At 44.3% G+C, this 14,802-nt stretch overlaps 1 protein-coding gene across 2 annotated transcripts in view; it reads left to right on the plus strand.

The window, feature by feature from the left end:
* The window catches only part of RAB5A (RAB5A, member RAS oncogene family), a 39,715-nt gene extending 24,913 nt beyond the window's left edge, over positions 1 to 14,802 (plus strand). For both annotated transcript variants that reach the window (XM_044293786.1, XM_044293785.1), the window contains exons 5-6: positions 2,756 to 2,849; positions 13,704 to 14,802. In XM_044293786.1, the coding sequence (XP_044149721.1) occupies positions 2,756 to 2,849; positions 13,704 to 13,819 (210 nt within the window). In that variant the 3' untranslated portion in view covers positions 13,820 to 14,802. The remainder of the gene's footprint in view (positions 1 to 2,755; positions 2,850 to 13,703) is intronic.

Below are 14,802 nucleotides of genomic sequence, written 5' to 3' on the forward strand. Positions count from 1 at the left end.
TTTTTACATATTTGTCTTTGAATCCTTTTCACATTATGTCATATGATCATGTCTGCCACAAACTGTTGGTGAGATATATATCTTTATGTAACATAATTGCAATGTCCATGTCTGGTGTCAGCCGCAGAAGACGACTGTGATTATGTGTAATAATTGCTCGTCGGTGTTCTGTAGATGTCATTTTATCCCAGGCTCTTCTAATTACTGTATGCATAGGAATGAGATGATGATGAAGGTCCCTTTTGCAGAAGGGCTATAATAACGTAATCAAGGGCATGTTGGGTTAAATGGATTTTCTAGTTTTTTGCAAACGAAGCTCAATCAGTAAAGACTTAATTTTCTGTTTGGAATGTCTGTATCCATATTGGGTAAAACTGCACGGCCACTTTATCAGGGTAATATCATTGCTAAGAGGTAAGGGTAGGAGAACAAATTGGGAACCAACTGGAAGGAGTGTAGCTATAGAAGTTGCAGAATTTGCAGTTGCATCTGGGCTTTGGTTCCTGAGGTGGTCCAAAAACCCCTCTGCCTTAGAAGAAGCTAGAATTTCAGATCCAGATCCCATATAGCAGTGATCTTCAATAAGTTTTATATATAGTTGGCACACAACTCTGTTAACTTTAAGGGGTTCTCAAGGAAATGATGATGATGACCTATCCTCAATGTGACTGATGCTGATCTGATATTTATCACCTATCCTGAGGATAGACCCTTTCAAGACCGGCTAATATTCTTTTTTTTTTTTTTGTTGTTTTTTTATTCCCAGCCTTCCCAAAGCCATACCCTTTTTTTATTTTTTCATTCACATAGTCGTATGAGGGAGGAACAGGTTGTATTTTCTAATGGCATTGGAGTCTATCCGAAATACACTATGGGGGAGATTTATCAAACTGGTGTAAGGTGGAATCTGATTGGTTGCTATGGGCAACTAAGCCAGGTCTGCGTTACACCTAGGGCTGAAATGATTACTCTATTAATTTGACTAATTAGACACAAAAAAAAACCTCAATGCAATTTTTTTGCGTTGTGGATTAGTTTGAAATGTGACCACGGAGCAGGAGTGAAGCGCTTGCTATTACTCACCGCTCCGTGGTCACCCTCCAGCCCGCACAGCGCTGCACTTTCAGTCCTGACACAGCGTGCAGCTGTGTGATGTCAGGACGACAGTGCAGCGTGTGGAGAAGAGGAAGAAGCCCTTAGAGGAGAGATAAGTATTTTGTTTCACTGGCGCTGAGGACATGGCTAGGAGGGCAAGATGGTAGCACTGGGCGGGGGGCAAGCTGGTGGCACTGGGGGGGACAGCTGATGGCACTGAGTGGGCATCTGATTGATTGCACGGGGGGCTGATGAGTTTTTGTTATTAGAGTACTCAATTAAAGGGGTTGTCCAGGTTCAGAGCTGAACCTGGACATACCTCCATTTTCCCCCCGGCAGCCCCCCTGACATGAGCATCGGAGCAGTTCATGCTCCGATGCTCTCTTTTGCCCTGCGCTAAATCGCGCAGGGCAAAGGCATTTTTCAGAGTTCCGGTGACGTACCGGGGCTCTCTATGGGGCTGACAGGCAGCCCGGTGACGTCACCGGCACTGATGGGCGGGATTTGGCTCTGCCCTAGCCAGTAAAACAGCTAGGGCAGAGCTAAAGCCCGCCCCTCAGAGCCGGTGACGTCACCGAACACACTGCTGGGCGGAAGTTACCGCCCGGCAGTGTGTTATTGAAAACACAAGAGCCTGTGCCCTGCGCGATCTAGCGCAGGGCACGGGAGCGCATCGGAGCATGAGATGCTCCGATGCTAGGCTCAGGGGGGCTGCCGGGGTGAAAATAAGGGTATGTCCGGGTTCAGCTCTGAACCCGGACAACCCCTTTAATCGTTGGATTAATCGATAGAATACTCTATTACAAAAATAGTTGCTAGCTGCAGCCCTAGTTACACCAGTTTGATAAATCTCCCTCGATGTTCCTATGGAGTCCTGCCAAAGGCAGGCTCTCCACAGGAACAAACGTGTGGCAGTTCCCTGTAACTCGGGAGGACCGAGGCTGCCGCACACTCCATTCCACTCGCCCAATACTTGCAGGTGGGGGATCCGGGGCACGGCCGGAAGTGCATGCTCCCGGTCTTTAACCTCCTAGATGGCGTGGTCACATTTGACCATGGCATATGAGGGATTTAATGTAGGCGATCAACGCTATCCCGGGTTCCTACTGTTTAAAACAACAGGCACCTGGCGGCTATGGCGCACACTGCGCATGCGGGCGGGCACCATTTTTGAATACCCGACAGCCTATGTAAATTTATGTGAGGCGGTCGTAAAGTGGTTGAAGGGTTTGTGCCACAAAAAATACTCAACATCTTTCAAATCGGCACCTGGATCTGAATGCTTTGGGAATTGTATGTAATTAAAAATGTTGTACGGTCACTGAGTTATTCAGTAAAATGTATCTGTATAGCGCCACCTGCTGTTTGTCCTTTTCCTTATCTCTTATCCACCTCACTGAGGTGGTTGCACGCGCTCTGTTTCAATTTTCTGTTGGAAGCTGTGGCGGTTGCTGGGAAAGAGCCTCTGCCCTGTCATTTTAGAGACCATTGTGGTCTCAGCCCTTGGATCCCCATTAATCAAGACTTTTGACTTGCAATTATTTTTATTTATTCTTACAGTTTGACAGGTTCCCTTTAATTTTTTTGGAATGCATACAGCACATTGTCCTATTGTTTCATGTCGTGTGTTATGAGTAATATGCGCCTGGATATTTTGCAGGAGGCTCAGGCTTATGCAGATGACAACAGCTTGTTGTTTATGGAGACTTCTGCCAAAACATCAGCGAATGTGAATGAAATATTCATGGCCATAGGTAAGCATAACAATGAATGACATGCTGATATACAAAGAATATTGGATATTCTGGATGTGCTTCATTAACGCAGAGTAAGTTTCATTTCCATTCCAGAGCTGGGAGATGTACTCAGAATTCTCTGCCCGCTGCTTAAAGGAACCCCCTCCCCCACCTCCTAAAAATGTTCCCAATGGAAAAATAAGTCTTTCGGATATATTTACTTTCTTAATTGTACTGTACCCGACGCTAATCATGGTTGCAACGTTGTGATGGCCACATTGGCCTCATAGCTTCTTAAAGGGGTTATCCCACCCCTGAAATGCCCCCTGACAGAGGTTGAACTTCCCTCACTCCCCAGCACCCACATCACTTCTAAAGCCTGCACAGCCGCCGCTGCATCCAGTTGCAGGCAGTGACGGTAACGAGCCTCCCTAGCGTCACCCATGATGCTAGAAAGGCTCATTCCTATCACCGCCTACTATTGGCTTCCCCTGACACCGGATGTTTTAATACGTGCGACAGGGAGATGCAGCGGCGGCCGTGCGGGTGCTGTTAAGCGAGGTAAGTACATTGTGTGTGAGAGGCCCGGGCATATGGGGAGCATTTAAAGAAGCATGCCAGCTGTTTTTATGCCCCCCTGAACTACTGCAACTGCCATACAGGTGATGGAGAGATCTTTCTGAATATATATTTGTGTGCCACTAAGGCAAGGCTGAGCTCTAAACAAGCACATGAACGGAAGGAATATGAGGCCACTGCCCAGACCAGGCTGTTTCTACTGGTATTCTAGCCTTTGGCACATACATAAGATTTATTGTTGACTGTAGATGGCGCAGAACACATCTGGCAAGCCAATCAAAGAAAGCTGGTCGTAATTAGTGCCATGACCACAAGGACACGTCCAGATCTAGAAATGCCCAGCCGACACGTCTCCATTCATTTGTATATAAACATACATACGCCACCAAGGTAGTACATAATTCTGGAATAAGGCATCGAAAAATGCAGAATACTTATCAAGTAAAAAGGTAGGCGGACATGGTGTGGAGGTAAATACGCCCCACACGTATCGCCAGTGAGGCAAATGTGTCCAATATATATACATGAATAATTAAAGAGCAATAGAAATCACCTGTAAAAGATTACTCTGTAGGAGGCAAGGGGGTGTGGTGAGGCTGCATAAGTGTCCCCGCTGCAGGGCCCGTATCCTTGGATGATGGCGCCGTCCATAGTAGGATGGCATGTGGGAGGTACAATCTGCGCACATGCAAAATGGCGCCATACCGTAAGTTCACCCATGATACGTTCCAAATACCGCACACGCATTACGATCCTAGCTAGCGCCAGTGTGCGCCTGCGCTGGCTCCCGAACCTGCGTGTCAATATGCGTTCCTGATACAGGAAGTGTATCTTGGACCCCACATATAACATCTGAAAATAGAAAAGTTCAATACCATGGCATCAGAAAAAAGACATTTATAAAAAAATAACAGTAACGATGTACCTTAATAAATATATAAAAATATACATGTGTATTGATCCATCATAAACTTAATATTAGTGAAAGAGTAAATGCATATCCCTGAAACAACATACAGTTGCAAGAAAAAGTATGTGAACCCTTTGGAATGATATGGATTTCTGCACAAATTGGTCATAAAGTGTGATCTGATCTTCATCTAAGTCACAACAATAGACAATCAGTCTGCTTAAACTAATAACACACAAAGAATTTAATGTTACCATATTTTTATTGAACACACCATGTAAACATTCACAGTGCAGGTGGAAAAAGTATGTGAACCCTTGGATTTAATAACTGGTTGAACCTCTTTTGGCAGCAATAACTTCAACCAAACGTTTCCTGTAGTTGCAGATCAGACGTGCACAATGGTCAGGAGTAATTCTTGACCATTCCTCTTTACAGAACTGTTTCAGTTCAGCAATATTCTTGGGATGTCTGGTGTGAATCGCTTTCTTGATGTCATGCCACAGCATCTCAATCGGGTTGAGGTCAGGACTCTGACTGGGCCACTCCAGAAGGCGTATTTTCTTCTGTTTGAGCCATTCTGTTGTATATTTACTTCTATGCTTTGGCTCGTTGTCCTGTTGCAACACCCATCTTCTGTTGAGCTTCAGCTGGTGGACAGATGGCCTTAAGTTCTCCTGCAAAATGTCTTGATAAACTTGGGAATTTCATTTTTCCTTAGATGATAGAAATCCGTCCAGGCCCTGACACAGCAAAGCAGCCCCAAACCATGATGCCCCCACCACCATACTGCACAGTGGAGACCAATAAAATAACATAAAAATACATATAATTCATGATCCATTTTCCTGTGTTCTATAACCCAATAATATGACATAACAAAATAATAAAGCTCATGAGTTAAAAAAATAAATAATAATAAATAAATAAAAATATATATTTTTACATATACACTGCCTGTCCAAACAAAAAATCGCCACTTGGATTTAACTAAGCAAATAGTTATGAGCCTCCTATTGGATAATTACTGCATGGATGATTATCTTTCAGCTGGCAGCAAGTTATTTAACCCCAACTGGTGCAATAAGTTGCCTCTCATTTCTTAAACACCCATGTCGAAAGACACATTTCGTGGTCGTGGAAAAAATGTTAGTCTGTTTGAGAAGGGTCAAATCATTGGCATGCATCAAGCAGAGAAAACATCTAAGGAGATTGCAGAAACTTCTAACATTGGGTTAAGAACTGTCCAACACATTATTAAAAACTGGAAGGATAGTGGGGACCCATCGCATTTGAGGAAGAAATGGGGCAGCAAAAAAATCCTGAATGATCGTAAACGTTTAACGAAATCAAATCGAAGAAAAACAGTAGAACTCAGGGCTATGTTTAGTAGTGAAAGTAAGAGCATTTCCACACGCACAATACAAAGGGAACTCAAGGGATTGGGACTGAACAGCTGTGTAGCCATAAGAAAACCACTTATCAGTGAGGCAAACCAGAAAAAAAGACTTCAATTTGCTAGAGAGCATAAAGATTGGACTCTGGAGCAATAGAAGGTCATGTGGTCTGATGACTACCTGAACATACTGAATGAACAGGTTATTCCATCAATGGATCTTTTTCTTCCCTGATGGCACGGGCATATTCCAAGATGACAATGCCAGGATTCATTGGGCTCAAATTGTAAAAGAGTGGTTCAGGGAGCACGATACATCATTTTCACACATGGATTGGCCACCACAGAGTCCAGACCTTAACCGCATTGAGTATCTTTGGGATGTGCTGCAGAAGGCTTTGCGCAGCGGTCAGCGGACAGGCAGTGTGTGTATATGTGTGTGTGTATATGTATATGTGTGTGTGTGTATATGTGTGTATATATATATATATATATATATATATATATGTGTGTGTGTGTGAATTAAATCATAATGTGATTATATAACTATGATCATAAAATAAAAAACTATTTAATATGATCAGTATAAACATGATGTCCAGTCCATACATATATGATCAAAAAAATATAATATGAACTAAATATTCCATTTCAAATATGACTAATAATAATAAAAACACCAATTAGGCTACTTTCACACTAGCGTTCGTCGGTCCGCTCGTGAGCTCCGTTTGAAGGAGCTCACGAGCGGACCCGAACGCAGCCGTCCAGCCCTGATGCAGTCTGAATGGAGCGGATCCGCTCAGACTGCATCAGTCTGGCGGCGTTCAGCCTCCGCTCCGCTCGCCTCCGCACGGACAGGCGGACAGCTGAACGCTGCTTGCAGCGTTCGGGTGTCCGCCTGGCCGTGCGGATCCGTGCGGATCCGCCCAGACTTACAATGTAAGTCAATGGGGACGAATCCGTTTGAAGATGCCACAATATGGCTCAATCTTCAGGCGGATCCGTCCCCCATTGACTTTACATTGAAAGTCTGGACGGATCCGTACGAGGCTATTTTCACACTTAGCTGTTATATGCTAAAAATAATGCAGACGGATCCGTTCTGAACGGAGCCTCCGTCTGCATTATTATGATCGGATCCGTTCAGAACGGATCCGATCGAACGCTAGTGTGAAAGTAGCCTAAGAGACCCTAGGTTTAAGATCCGCCTGGATTCAGATTTAAGTAATTGTTGAGACACACGTGCTCCCCTAATATTACTGTGAACAAGATCCAACCCCACAACCCTAAGACCGCTGAACCTACCTCTGTGGAAATCCCAAAAATGAGATGCTACCGACGCTATTCGATCCCTTAGCAAGTTGGTAAGCCTGTGAAATGATCTTTTTCGCGTATCCCCTCTTTTGGAAAAGTGACGATAGGTCAGCAGAAGCCTCCTTTGAAGTCCGTCATGGAGGTACAGTTGCGACGGAGTCTACAGTTGCGACTGGCCCTTCGGTATCCACTTCCCAAGGTGAGTTGGATGAAAACTGCAGTAGTGGAGTAGACTATTAGTAGCAGTATTCTTGCGAAACAAAGATGTTACAATGTGAGGGCCATCCATCCGAATCTTCAAATCCAAAAAATCAACCTCCACTTCCGGGATCCTATATGTCAGGAAGATGTTGAGCCGATTTTGATTCAATAAACCAATGAATCGTTCACATGTGTCTTTTGGTCCCTGCCAAAGAATGAAAACCTCATCGATGTAGCGATACCAGCCCACTACATTTTCCCGGAACAAATCCAATGGGTGCACGTGTGCCTCCTCCCACCAACCCAAGAAGAGGTTGGCATAGGAGGGCGCACAACGGGCACCCATTGCCGTACCAGAAATCTGCAGTCAAACACAAAATAATTGTGGTTAAGGATAAACTCCAATAAACTTGCCAAAATGGAATGATTTTCTGGATCACCCATTAAAGATTTTGCCAAGAAGTACTTGGTGGCAGTGATGCCATCAGTATGTGAAATGTTTGAATACATCGATTCAACATCACATGTGACCAACAAAGTGTTCGGCGGTAATATGACACAGACTTTCAATCAGATGCATAGAATAACAAACATAAGACTCCAGGCCTAAAACAAAAGGTTGAAGAAAAAAATTCTAATAAATACAGGCCTGTTCGCAAAGTCTACAAATTCTGGCCACAATTGGGCGGCCTGGGGGATTAGTAAGGCTCTTGTGCACGTTTGGTAACATATAAAAAGTAGGGCTAATAAGATGACCAACCTCTTGGTGAAAATATTCATATTACAAGCAGTAGTTAGGAGTTTGTCCAATTTTTCTTAAAGGGTTTCTACCACTTGGATTTCACATAATTAGGTGTCAGACACTAGCGCTCCGCTAGTGTCTGCTCTGCCAAACTATCCTGCTATAATAGCTTTTGGGGCAGCCGTTTACCTAAAAAAAGAACTTTTATTAAAGAGGACCTTTCACAAGGGACACGCCTCCTACAAGAAAACAGTCAGAGGGAGCGCAGGCACCGGAGCCTATACCGGGCGAACGGAGCGGCGCCCAGACTTGCTAGTAAGTGCAGGGGGACCCCTGGGCGCTGCTCTGCCCACAGGTATAGTTAGTTTTTCGTTTGTAGAGTAGTGAAAGGTCCTCTTTAATATGCTAATGACCCTCTAGGTGCTATGGGGGCGTCATTAGCACCTAGAGGACCGGTCTACCTTTTCAAGATGCCGCCGCTCAGCGCCTCCCTCCAGCCCGCCCATCTGCTTCGGAATGCATCAAACGGACGACTTCACGCGCATGCGCCGTGCGCGGCTGTATTCGGCGCATGCGCAATGAATGTCCGACCGCTTCCCTGCTCAGACATCTCCACTGCGCCTGCGCCAATGACGTCATCGGCACAGGCGCAGTGGAGATGTCTGAGCAGGGAAACGGTCGGACATTCACTGCGCATGCGCCGAATACAGCCGCGCACGGCGCATGCGCGTGAAGTCGTCCGTTTGATGCATTCCGAAGCAGATGGGCGGGCTGGAGGGAGGCGCTGAGCGGCGGCATCTTGAGAAGGTAGACCGATCCTCTAGGTGCTAATGACGCCCCCATAGCACCTAGAGGGTCATTAGCATATTAATAAAAGTTCTTTTATTTTAGGTAAACGGCTGCCCCAAAAGCTATTATAGCAGGATAGTTTGGCAGAGCAGACACTAGCGGAGCGCTAGTGTCTGACACCTAATTATGTGAAATCCAAGTGGTAGAAACCCTTTAAATACTCCGGTAGGATCTAAATGTAATGGAGTATAAAACAATTTGTTTTTCAATGCCTCATATATAGAGATCAGTACTTGGTGTCAATTTCTGAATCTCCAGTAGAATTGTTTGACAGAACAGGCTAACGTTAGGGAACAAGCTGAAAGAAGGTGTAATTGAGGAGGGTCTACGTAGGGTGAAACACCTCCTACCTGTATTTGAGTCATTCTCCCGGAGCAGGTCCATAAGGTCTAAAAAGACCCCTCATTTGTCCTCTACAAGATCTTGGACCATCGATGGTTGGTCATATAACTGTCTGCAAAAAAATAAGTATCTTTAACAAATTAAAATTTATCCAGAGTACACATAGGTGAAAAAGATAATCCCTTCTCTAATAATGACTTCTCATCCAACCAACATCAAAACATGTGAAGAAAGATTAATCACTTGAAGAGAGTCAGCACTCAGAGGATCTATTGTTGCGGCAGACGTTTCTTCTGGGATAATTGTTGCCCTTGCGATGCTGGGGACACTTTTTTTTTTTTAGAGATTTACGTAATCCCCTTCTAGTCCTCCATCGTCGCTGATTTCAGATAAAAAAAAATCCCCATCACTTATGCTAGCCACATTTTTTGCTGCCATATTAACATTCCTAATCCCTCCTCTGGCCACGTATGTTACCAGTATGTTTCCATTTAAAGGCCTGTTTCCTATCAAAGTCCAATTTATCTGGATGAAGTTTTGTTTTCTTACCCACCATCATAACGTTCCAATGTTTCCCTCAATTTCACATAAAACATATCCACTTTATCCTCATCATATTGCACAAATTTGGTCTCCAAATTACCCAATCTTTGTTTGCCTCAGTACATGGACCTCTGACTGGCGATACACGTGGGGCGTATTTACCTGCACACCATGTCCGCCTACCTTTTTACTTCATAAGTATTCTACATTTATTAATGCCTTATTCATGAATTGTGTACTACCTTGGCGGCGTATGTATGTTTCTGTTTAGAACTTGGTGGCTGTTCCCTTTAAAGGGGTTGTCTCACTTCAGCAAGTGACATTTATCATGTAGACAAAGCTAAAGGGGTTATCCAGGAATTTATATTGATGACCTATCCACATCAAATACAATTATGAGGGGGTGCCGGGAGTCGGGATCTTGGAGATGGGTCATCAATCTAGGACACCGACCAACCCCTTTTAAAGAGTTTGAAGTCTGCTTCATACAGTCCTAGGAGACCCCATAATGTCATCCACAACTTTTCAGGAGATTTGGAGCACTTTCAATTAGGGTCAAATTTATTTGTAATCGAACCTTCCAACTGATTCAGCCACATCAAATACAAATATCACAAAAAGGTACTTTTAAGGGATATTCCTATCTTAGACATCAGTGTCGCATGTCCACAGTATATGCCATAAATGTCTCGGTAATGCAGGTCCCACCTTTGTGAGATGTCCCCTGTTTGCCACATCCAGGCAAATACAGCTGACTCCCGTAGAATGGAGAGATCCTTGCAGCCTTGAAAAAGTATTCATACCCCTTGAACTTTTCTACATTTTTCACATTCCACCCACAAACTTAGATGTATTTTATTGGGATTTTATGTGATAGACCAGTGGTGGGCAAACTTTTTAGTCAACTGAGCCAAATTTTAATAAAACCCGCGATTGAAATTTCTTTTAAGAGACACATTTTTTTCCCTACCCGGGAACTTTCACTGCCCTCGTCACTTCCTGTTGTGACGCAGCACGTTCCGACGTTTGGAAGGAGGAGGTTCCTAATAGTGGGAGGAAATATGGGTGATATGAGATGTACACACCCTCTCCAGCTTTGCTAGGTGAAATGGGGCCCTGGGGCGAAAAACAATAAGGGCCCCCCAATGCACATTTCTCCAGTCCAAACAGAACCAGGGCGGCCGCGGCCCCGGCCCCATGGCACATTTCTCCAGCAGTTCCAGTGTCAGCACATGCACAGACATCTATCTCATGGATCTGAGATGTCTGTGCATGTGCCATGGGGCCGCCGTGGTTCTGTTTGGACTGGAGAAATGTGCATGGGGGGAGGGGTTTGAATGACTCAGTCATGAGAGAGATGTCTGTGCATGTGCTGGCACTGCTGGAGAAATGTGCCATGGTGCCGCCCTGGTTCTGTCACATCTCTCTCATGACTCTGAGTCATTCGCCCCCCACCCACCCCATGCACATTTCTCCAGTTCAAAAAGAACCAGGGCGGCCCCATGGCACATTTCCCCAATCCAATGCACATTTCTCCAGTCCAGTCCAAAAAAACAGAACCAGGACAGGCTAGTTACAGTACACTGGCTGGCACTACTGGGACGGGTGAGATGGTGGGAATGGGATCCAGTAACTAAGTTGTTATAACTAACCAACCCACCTAGTAGTAACTGTTGGAACTTGGCTGCCTCCTGTCACAGTCCTTAAGTCTTCTGTGTGTGTGGGCGGCAGGCTGCGGGCCTTCCCTGGCAGTCTGTGGGCTGTGGCTGATTGCCGCTGGTTCTTCTTCTCTGTTCTGTTGGCGGAGCTGTGGCAACGTCAGACAGATGCGGAACGCTCACTCACAGCCACTGCTCGTCGAGTCTCTTAAAGAGGCAGGCAGAGCGGCCGCCGGCGGGGGGGGGGGGGCCCCCTCCTTTCCATATTAGTCCGGACCGCGCGCCGCTCAGGACTCCATTGGCAGCTGCGCTTAGCGGAGCGACAGTAGCGAAGTTACAAATCTTAGCAGCACCGCCACACAATCACCTGTAAGAGCCGCATTCAAGGGGCTAAAGAGCCGCTTGTGGCTCGCGAGCCGCAGTTTGCCGACCACTGTGATAGACCAATACAAAGTAGCAAGTGAAAAAATCATACATGTTTTTCAAAATTGGTAATAAATAAAAATCTGAAAAGTGTGTTGTGCATTTGTATTCAGCCCCCCCTGAATCAATACTTTGTAGGACCACCTTTCGCTGCAATTACAGCTGCATGTCTTTTGGATTATGCCTCTACCAGCTTTGCACATCTAGAGGCAGAAATTTTTGTCCATTCCTGTCAAATTGGTTGGAGAGCATCTGTGAACAGCAGTCTTCAAGTCTTGCCACAGATTCTCAATAGGATTTAGGTCTGGACTTTGACTGGGCCATTCTAAAACATGAATATGCTTTGATTTAAACCATTTCATTGTAGCTCTGGCTGTATGTTTAGGAACGTTGTCCTGCTGGAAGGAGAACCTCCGCCCCAATCTGTAGTCTTTTGCTGCCTCTACCAGGTTTTCCTCCAGGATTGCCCTGTATTTTACTCCATCCATCTTCCCATCAACTCTTAACAGCTACCGTGTTCCTGGTGAAGAAAAGCATAGCCACATCATGATGCTGCCACCACCATGTTTCACGCTGGGTTTAGACTGAGCGTACTTGAACGTGCGCTCTGTATGCGCGATTGTACGGGCGTTTGCAATCGCGCATACAGAGACAAGCGAACGCCCATTGTCGCGCGTTCCCGCTGAAGTCTATGTACGGGAACGCACGACAAGACGCCCCAAAGAAGCTCCTGTACTTCTTGGGGCGTCGGGCGTTTTACAGCGAGTTCGTACGCGCTGTAAAACGCTCAGGTGAGAACCATTCCCATAGGGAATCATTGGTTCTTGCCTGTTGAGCGTTTTACAGCGCGTAGGAACGCGCTGTAAAACGCTCAGGTCTGAACCCAGCCTCATGGTTAGGATGGTGTATTCAGGGTGATGTGCATTGTTAGTTTTCCGTCACACATAGTATTTTGCATTTAGGCCAGAAAGTTCAAATTTGGTCTCATCTGACCAGAACACTTTCTTCCACATGTTTGCTGTGTCCCCTATATGGCATGTGGCAAACTGCAAATGGGACTTCTTATGGTTTGCTTTCAAAAAAATCTTTCTTTCTTCTTGACACTCTTCCATAAGGGTCAGATTTGTGGAATACACAACTGATAGTTGTCCTGTGGACAGATTCTTCCACCTCCTGCAGAGTGACCATTGGCCTCTTAGCTGCTTCTCTAATTAGTGCTTTCCTTAACTGGGCTGTCAGTTTAGGTGAACAGCCGTGTCTTTGTAGGTTTGGAATTTTGCCATACTGCTTCCATTTTCAGATGATGGATTGAACAGTTCTCTGTGATATGTTCAGACCTTGGGATATTTTGTATAACCTACCTCTGCTTTACACTTCTCCAAAACATTATCCCTGACCTGTCTGGTATGTTCCCTGGTTTTCATGATGCTGTTTGATCACTAATGTTCTCTAACAAACCTCTGAGACCTTCACACAACAGCTCTAGTTATACTGAGAATAAATTACATACAGGTAGACTCTATTTACTAAGTAAGTCACACTCGATTTTTATTTAGGGGTATCAGAGTACAAGGGGCTGAATACAAATGCAGGCCACACTTTTCAGATTTTCAGTTATTAACCATTTTGGAAACCATGTATCATTTTCTTTTCACTTCACGCATACTTGCTACTTTGTGTTGGTCTATCACATAAAATCCCAATAAGACACATTTAAGTTTGTGGGTGTAATGTGAAAAAATTTGGAAACTTTCAAGGGGTATGAATACTTTTTCAAGGCACTATATATGTATGTGCTTATTCTGACATCTGGTAATCCTGCACATTAGAAATTCAAAAACGGCCTGTCCTACCATTTCTTTGATTTGTAATATCACTTCTTTTTTCCCCTCCCCTTTTTTCTGTTATAAAGCCAAAAAGCTTCCGAAGACGGAACCACAGACTGGTGGAGGCAACACTGTTCGAGGACGTGGAGTAGATCTTACCGAAAGCGCACAACCTAGCAAAAGTCAATGCTGTAGTAACTAAGCCTTCACGTACTTTTAAAACTCTCGATATTCTCTTGCTTCCTAATTGTTAAAATAACAATTGAGTGTCTAACCCTTTTTCAGCCTCGGCGCCGACCCTTCAGCGCAATGTGTTGGAAGTCTCCCCAGGCAATAGGTTCAATAACGTGGCCCAGTGAAACTTTAAACAGCAGAAGAGACTTGCAGTGTCGTCTCTCCCGCCCCCCCCCCCCCTTTTCAGTTCTTTACGTGCTGAATCTGGTTTTTAACATGCATGCATTAACTTCTGAAAGCAGATAAAAATGTTGTCTTGTAGCAGATACACATGGAACAGTCAAGAGAACCTGTCGCCAAATATTAGCACCTCCTAACTTTTATCAGTGATGAGTTCCGGGTATGACTAATTCATAATGATTATCATTAATCCATAGGGGAACGTTTTAAATGGTTTGTTCAAAAATTTTTAATATGAGTAAAAAGTATAATAAGAAATGGGTTCCGCCTCTTCACAGTGTTCACTGAAAGTCGCCTCCTCTGCTAAAATGTACATTCCGCTTCTTACTGTGTAACTTATCAGCCACTAATCGTTCTGCTTCTTACCTAGGAGAATGGGAAGTGCGATACCGGTTTCATTAGCTCTTTGGGGAACAGTTTACGGTTTTATTTCCAGAGCAACTCCTTAAAATCATGCTAAATTGTCCGCTATTATTCAAAGGTGATTCATCAGAGATGTAATTTTCTTTTCCCTTACAGAACACTCTAGTATCCGTTAATTCTGCTTTCATGGGGTTTCTTTTTGTTTTTTTGCCCAATACAAATACAATGTTCTAACAATTATGTGTACTCCATTTAATTATCTTAAAATTGGATGGTAAAATTGTATTGTAAATAGGGTACTGGATTGTAGTCTTCATTTATGTTTAATATGTTCTGTTACTTGTAAGATTTGGTTAAAATTGTACAGTTACTAAAATGATGAAATAAAAAGCTAATTTTTTTCCTCTA

The sequence above is a fragment of the Bufo gargarizans genome, chromosome 5, assembly GCF_014858855.1.
Source record: "Bufo gargarizans isolate SCDJY-AF-19 chromosome 5, ASM1485885v1, whole genome shotgun sequence".
In the NCBI taxonomy this organism is placed as follows: Eukaryota; Metazoa; Chordata; class Amphibia; order Anura; family Bufonidae; genus Bufo; species Bufo gargarizans.